Source organism: Paroedura picta, chromosome 16 (assembly GCF_049243985.1).
Source record: "Paroedura picta isolate Pp20150507F chromosome 16, Ppicta_v3.0, whole genome shotgun sequence".
In the NCBI taxonomy this organism is placed as follows: Eukaryota; Metazoa; Chordata; class Lepidosauria; order Squamata; family Gekkonidae; genus Paroedura; species Paroedura picta.
Genome location: NC_135384.1, coordinates 29,854,381 through 29,861,633, shown reverse-complemented (window position 1 = coordinate 29,861,633; position 7,253 = coordinate 29,854,381). Strand labels below are relative to the sequence as shown.

Below are 7,253 nucleotides of genomic sequence, written 5' to 3'. Positions count from 1 at the left end.
TGCTAGTCAAAATTTGTTGCACTGTTCCTAGTATTCTAAAGGGAAAGAAAGCATTTCCAATTTTTTTTTTACATTAAAACGCGTGGTGTGTGTGTGTGTGAGTGAATGGTTAAATACAACCCCTGTCTGTGAATTGGGGTTCTGCATGCAAACAAAATACGTTTTTGGGATGGGTGGAGAAAGCCGTGATCTTCATCATGTCTCGACTCAGAACTTTGAAGAACTTGGTTTAGAAAGACTTTATATGACAAACTGAACACAACATTCACCTTAAAAATCACTAAGAAGATACAGGACCTGTTTGTATCCTTTCATACTTGGAAAATGGAGAAGGGGAAAAAATGATATATATATTATAGAGTACAAATATTATACTTGTTGCATGCTCCCAATAATCTTTGGGCTAATGATCTGGGGTAAGGATGTCCACAAATCTGAAGGTTGAAAATGTCCTTCAGTCCTATATTGAAGAAGTGCATTTTTTTTGCAAGAAAAGCCAAGCAAGCTGAGCTTGTCAGACCCCACCCCCATCTTCAACTCTTTCTGTGGTCTGATGCTGCCCATCGCATCTCGATCTATTTGTTCACTTGGACATCCCCCCTCCCCTCTTACTGGCATGTCCCTTTAACAATACCCCACAGTCCATGGAACTGTAGATGGTGACATTGTTCTAGCGGTTGAGCTGGTCATAGAAATGCAAGCGAGGTGGCCCCAAGAAGTCTTCCCGGGGGGCCTCCAGTAACCAGAAGGGCCCCATCCAATGGGAAACTCACACTGGGCCATCCGCACGACAGGAGGCACCTTGCCCCAGGCCTCACTCTTCACATGGGTGCTCTCCGAGGTCCCATTTCTCTGCTTTGTCCTGGTAGGTGCCAATGTCTTCGTAGGTATCGACCAGTTCGACCGCCAGGCCCTACAGAAGGACAAGGTGGACCTGAATGAAGCTGATTTCTCTCTCCCTCTCATACAGATTGCCCCCCCCCCGGATTCGTTTGCATTTCACAGATCGAAAGTTGTCAAGGAAAGCTTTTAGGGGTGAGAGGTCAAGGCAAAGCACTTCACAAGCCAGAGCGAGGACCGTCAGAACATAAGAGAAGCCACGTTGGGTCCAGTCAGTGGCCCAACATTGTGTCATTCAAACAAACTCAGATCTTTCAGGTTCAGGTTTGACAGTCCAGCTGTTTCGTTGTTGCTTACCTCGTAGGTGTGGTCCTCCCCAGGGTCTTCCTTTTTGTCACCCTAAAAGAAAGCGGGGGAATTAGAACCACATCCCAATACTTGATGCTGGCCTTGTTTGGGAACCCCTGCTGTTTTAGGGAAATCTTGAAACTCTCCTCAGGTGGCCCAAAGAAATGTCTATACCTGGTGGGCCAGAGACGGATGGCTGGCCTTCCTCAGAGAGCGCGGATGGTAATTTGAACAAGCAACTGCTGCCATTTTCAAGCCAAAAGTTTCCTCCGTGGCTCACAAATGAATTCTTAACGTATATTCCAATGTTTTCCTTTCCTAGAAGATTCTCTGATATGTATTTTTTTCTAGCTTTGTTTGCTGAATTTCCAAATTGGGCGGTGGGCTCTCCCTGGGGGAAGTGCGGTTTGTCAATTTCTGCTCTCTGGGGGGGATAGAAGGAGCAGAAATTGACAGGCAAAGCATCCCACATTCGGACAACAAGAACACTTGAATATTTGTTAAGAATTCGTTTGTGAGCTACTGGTGAGGATTTTGGTTTAAAAACGGCTTGTGTATCTGGACTCTGTTCTGGAGAAAGAGTCTTTTGTCTAGGCCAGTTCCTTTTTAGGTCTGTGTTCAAAGACCTGCAACCCTTTGGCCAGAGGTAACACCAGAATGAAAGGAATGCGTGCGCACGGCATGAGAAGTGGGGCTTTCAGCTCTTTTTAAAAAACGCCTGTATTTTTATATGTACGTATCCTATAGAATGCTGTGAACCGCCCTGCGTCCTCGGGGAATGGCAGGAGACACATTTGAAAAGGAATTAAAAAAATACAACAAAGCCTTATGGCCCAGCAGGGAACGTCAGGCTTGACGCCGTGTCCTGAGCGTCGGCAGAGGCCCTGCACACTCACCTTCCCCAGAATCAGGGCCAGAGGGAAGCTGACAAACAGGAAGAGGAGGGTCGACTGGATCAAGATGATGATGTCTTTCTTGGTGTTCCGATCCTGTACTTGCTCATAGGTGCTGATACCTTGAAATGAAAAGGGAGTCTGGCCTCAGCGCGTCAGTTCCTCTGGCACCATACCCAACCCCAGCAGATTCCCCGGGACAGCTAAACTGGGTAAGACCCCAAGATTCAGCTGCCTTCTACTGAACCAGCCCATCAACACTGCATCTTGTCTCCTCTGGGGTCTCCAGTAGAGAAGGGCCTTCCACATCCCCTAATCTCCCATCCTGTCCGTCTGGAGAAGCCGGGGAGTCAATTTGGGACCTCCCGCCTGCCTAGCAGATACTCTCCTGCCCACAGCCCCTTCTCAAATGAAATTCAAGATGGGTCTTATTTTTCCTGGGCATGCAGGGCTGCAGCCCCACAAGAGGGGCCTGGAGGCAGCCCCCCGGTCGAAAGATTGCCCGGCCGTGGCCCCGAGTGAGGAGAGGGGAGCATTGAAGAGAGCCTCAAGATTCACCCATGACTTTGAGTTCAGTGCCGCAGCGCTGCTGCAGGCCCCTCTTCTCGCTGGGGTCCCTGCTGTGGCAGAAGTAGATGCCGCTGTCCGTGTGCTGCAGCTTGGCGATGCTGATGGTCGACCCCGTGGAGTTGCTGTCGACCTCAGCCCTGGACGTGTTCACGGGCACCTCGGGCTGCCCCGGCTCCACCTTCTTGAACCAGGAGACGGGCGAAGAGGCAGTGCAGCGGAAGGAGACTCGGGCACCCCACCGGACGGCGATGAAGCGCGGGTTCTTCAGGCGGTCCGAATGGGAGGCCCCTGGAGGAAACAATGCTGCTCACAAGCCCCTTCCCTCCCTCTCCCCACAACAGACGCCCTGCGAGGGAAGTGGGGCGGAGAGAGCTCTGGCAGAACTGCTCTGTGTGAACAGCACTATGCATGGGGAGGAGCGGGGAATCAAACCCTGCTCGGAAGATCAGAGGCTGCCACTCTTCAACCACGACAGCACGCTGTCTTTCATGCACACGAAAGCTTATACCCGGAATGGCACTTCGTTGGTCTTAAAGGCACCCCTGGACTGGAACACAAATCTTTCGATATGAAACGTTCTTGGATGTTCCCAGGCCCCAGAAGTTGCTTCAGTTGCAGCTGAAAGTGCATACTCTAAAAACTGAGAGTGCTCAGAGGCATGTGCAGAGTGCTTTCCCCTCCCCAAGCCGACCCCACTCAGGGCTTCTTATTTTTAGAAGCAAGTGGCGGTTGAGGTGCTCGGTTAGCACAGCCAGAGCCCCAGGGGAAGGGACGACCTTGTTGACTCTGAAATCCGCCCTTGGTCCCTGCCCACCTTCTGCGCACGGAGCAGAGGAAGCGGGCGGCAGGAAACAGGGCTGTGTGCGGATCCACATCGCTGCACACGGCGCCTCCCTCCGTTTCTGGCTTCAGACAAAGCCCCCGGAGTGGGACGGAGCTTGAGGAGCCAGGCCTAAGGGACACAGGAGGAGCTACCCGAGCAGAAGCCCAGCTTGGGCCGAAATGAAAAGCACCAGGGCTCAGCACAACCAGGGTCCAGTTCCTTGACCAGGGTGGGAGATCCGCCTCTCCCTGTCCAGGAAATCCCAAGCATGGCTGGGCTTGTCCCGGGTCCCTCCTGGCCACTAGCTGGGGAATGGGGGTGGGGGGCACCGTTGCCAGGTCTCCTGCAGATTTGGGGCTGGAGGCCGAGGGGATCAGAATACTCCTCCCTCCCAAGCAGCTGTTTTATCCAAGGGAACTGGTCTTTGTTGCTTGGAGGGAGCTGTAATTCCAGGGGTCCCCAGGCCCCACCTGGAGGCTGGCATCCCTAGGGGAGGGGATAACTTGCCAGATCCAGGTTGGAAACCCCTGGAGATCCGGGACTGGAACTTGGGGAAGACAGAATACAGAGCCATGGACTCCACCCTCCCAAAGCTCCACGTTCTCCAGGGGAGCTGATCTCTGTAGTCTGAACTGTGATTCTGGGGGATCCCCAGGTCCCACCCTAGCCCTGGCAGAGATCCTGGTAGGGCTGCCAGACCCCAGATGGGGAAATCCTGGAGATTTGAAGGATGCATCTAGAGGAGGACAGATCCTCAGTGGCATACAATGCCGCAGCGCCCTCCCTGCAGGACTGGAATTCCTGGGAATCCCCCCACCACCCCAGAGGCTGGCATCCTACTTTCGGCTCATCTCTTTTGCAGAAATCAGCCTGGGGCAGGCAAACAGCCCCCACCCGCGTGGAGTGCTGACCGGGCCAACGAATTAGACCAGCCTTACCTGAGACTCCCAGCATGGCCCACGCCATCGTGCACACCCAGAGCGAAGAAGCTGCCATCGCTGGGCGACAACCAACCCAGGCTGCGGCCTGCCTGCCTGCCGTCTTGGCGAAAGCACCAGCCCACCCCCAGCCTTTAGTGCGGGAAGTGTACAAATCCCCCCCAGCTCTTTTTCCGGCCTATGTAAATGCAGCTGTGCAGCAGGGGCAGTCCTGTGTGTGGGGGGGGGGGGTTGGCCTCGAACCAGGTGCAGCAGCGTGTCATGCAGCTGGGGAAGCACGGGTCAGCGAGCGCTTCGGCAGGAAGGAGCAATGCATGCTGGCCGGGGGACAGGGCCGCTGGGAGCTGGTTACGTGGGGAGGGCCAGGCTGTCGGGGGTATGGGAGGGTGAGGGTGGCCAGACCCAGGCTGGGAGATTTGGGGGGGCAGAGTTTTTTGGGGGGGACCTCAGTAGGGTTCAGTGCAACAGACACCATCCAAGCTCTGGACATGGAGGCTCTTGTCACTTTCTTGGTCTCTCGCCTTTCACAAAGTGACTCTGAGCTGCTAGCCTCGCTGACATTTCTGGCTCGTCACCACATCCCGTAGCAGCGAATTCCCCAGTTCAGAAATGTCCTCCTTCCGTTCTCTTCAGGCTGTATTAGCAGCGTTTGGCCTTTCTGCAGCAGAATATCGTGGCAAAAGACCCTGGTGGGCACATTTTTTGGCTAAGCCAAGGGCATCCCTCTCTCTGCTTTCTGGGCGTCTCTGTCCACAGCTTTTTGGAGAGGAAACCCGGCCATCAACAGGATCACGCCACAGGAATTTTGTCTGTGTCTAGGCAGCCCCGCACTCATACGTCACTAAACCGGGTAACCTGCCACAGGGTTAGTCTGACTCGCTCTCCGGTGACCCTCTTCACCCTCCGTGACTGTTTCATCAACAAATTGGGTTTCACACGAGTTTCTTGAGTCTGACAAACAAAGATGGCGCTGGAACAAACACTCTCTTGCGATAATGCCTGGAACTGATGCTCCAGCAGGAGGAGCCCATGCATATGAAATGATGTGCTACAGGGACAAACCGTTCTTGCAAGCGGAAAAATAGAACATCATGGATTGATTTCCCCAAAGGCCTGGCCTGGCGGGGGTGGGGTTAGAGGAGGTGGGAATTAAAGCAAATCTGATCTACCCCTTCAGGAAATGTCTCCGTGTCCAGGTCCTCCCCCCGGTCATTGGTGGGAGATGGAGGGTTGGGTTGTCAGATCCAGGTTGGGAAACTGCTGGAGATTTGGGGAGGAGCCTGGGGGGGCAGGGACCCCAGTGGAGCCCACTGCCATAGAGTCCCCCCCTCCCAAGCAGCTCTTTTCTCCAGTGGAACTGACCTCTGCAGTTTGGAGGTGAACTGGAATTCCAGGGGATCCCCAGGCCTCAGCTGGAGACTGGCATCCCTGACTTGCCACAACCCTGCTAGGTAGGTTAGGCTGAGAATGACTGGCCCAAGGATACCTGGAAATATCCTTGGTAGGTAAAGGGGGAGCTGAGCCCAGGTCCCTGGGCTATCCCCTAAACCACCGCACCCTACTGGCTCTTCTCCTACGGAGTGGGGGGACTGCCATGTCTGGGGCTGAGCCAGCCACCCTTGTCCCTTTCTTCCCTGCTTACTGAAGACGCACCAAAAGTGAAAGCGAGGAGGGGAAAGCAAAGGCAGGACAGGAAAGCCACGAGTAACAAAAGAGGCCTCTTGCTCTGCAGGTCCCAAGTGCTCCTTTACAGAGTTTATTTTAAGAAACGTACAAAGAAAATATCACGTGAGCTAACAGAGGGAAGCCTTTTCCCACGACGGGACGTGGCACGTGTACAAGGGGCGGGGCCATCCCAAACTGAGCAGAGCCTTCCTCCCACAGCAGCTCCCATGTAAACCCTGCTGGAGACGGTTGTGTCTCAAGGAGCGTGCCTCTTGGGGGGGGGGGAGCCCTGCGGAGCAGGTGCTGAGGAAGACCGAGGGGCACCAGCGGCAGCCAGAAAGCCCCAGGTCCTTCGCTCCAAGGGGAAGCGAACGTGGCAAGATAGCGCTAGCAAACACCCCGGGAAGGAGCCCTGGAAGAATGAAATGCTCTCTGCTGTGGTGGAGACCATGGGTGTGCATCAGAAGTCACCTTTTGCATGGAGGAAGATGGACTGGACTTGAACACAATATTATGGACAGCACTTTTCTCTCCCCCCCCCCTCCTGCCAGGTCATGCGCAGAACAGAACCAATTTAGGAAAGGACACATACTGTTTCTGATGATGAGTGAGGTGAATTTGGGGCACAAAGAGCTCTCCATAACATTTTCCCATCTGGAATTCATTTACAAATATTAAAGTTTTAAAAACCCGTATGGAAAAAAAACACATTCTTGTAAGTTTTGCAAATAAAGCTTTTCTAAACCTGTATTTTAAAAAAATACCAAATTCCTGTAAATTTTGCAAATATTTAAGTTTAAAAATATATATATTCTAAATCTGGATGTGTGAGTTTTGGAAGGGCTTGACACAAGGCGCTGCTCTTTTTAAAAACAGACCCTATTTTCAGAACAACAATATAAATGGGCACCCAGATCCGGCCAATATATCAGTGTGCCGAAACCGTTTTCTGCAAGCAGATTTGCCATGCTGGGTATACACAAACCAGTTGTGTCTGTGTGCATTGGGGAGGGGGCCACACCTGTCAGTGGCTTCTTCTCTGGTTGAGTGAATGCAGCCTCTCCCACCTCTGCTGCAGAACGTGTGCCTGCCTCCCACCTGAACACCTGATTTCCTTTTCCTCTCTCTTCATCTCTCAATGCTTCAATGGACTGCTTAAAAATAACCACACTTTCC

General features: G+C 53.0%; 1 protein-coding gene across 1 annotated transcript; it reads right to left on the bottom strand.

Annotated features, from left to right (window-relative positions):
* Nucleotides 1-224: 224 nt before the first annotated feature.
* Nucleotides 225-4,545, bottom strand: CD79B (CD79b molecule). The gene is made up of 5 exons (XM_077315080.1): nucleotides 4,413-4,545; nucleotides 2,640-2,939; nucleotides 2,085-2,203; nucleotides 1,198-1,239; nucleotides 225-913 (listed from the first exon to the last, which is right to left on the bottom strand). The coding sequence occupies exons 1-5, from the start codon at nucleotides 4,468-4,470 to the stop codon at nucleotides 815-817; spliced, it is 618 nt and encodes a 205-aa protein (XP_077171195.1). The 5' UTR covers nucleotides 4,471-4,545; the 3' UTR covers nucleotides 225-814.
* Between the last annotated feature and the right edge of the window lie 2,708 nt (nucleotides 4,546-7,253).

Coding starts and splice junctions, on each gene's coding strand:
- CD79B (XM_077315080.1), bottom strand. CDS start 4,470: ATGGCAGCTTCTTCGCTCTGGGTGTGCACGATGGCGTGGGCCATGCTG. Junction 2,940..4,412: donor GGCCATGCTGGGAGTCTCAG/GTAAGGCTGGTC, acceptor TGTTTCCTCCAG/GGGCCTCCCATTCGGACCGC. Junction 914..1,197: donor GGGAGGACCACACCTACGAG/GTAAGCAACAAC, acceptor GTCCTTCTGTAG/GGCCTGGCGGTCGAACTGGT.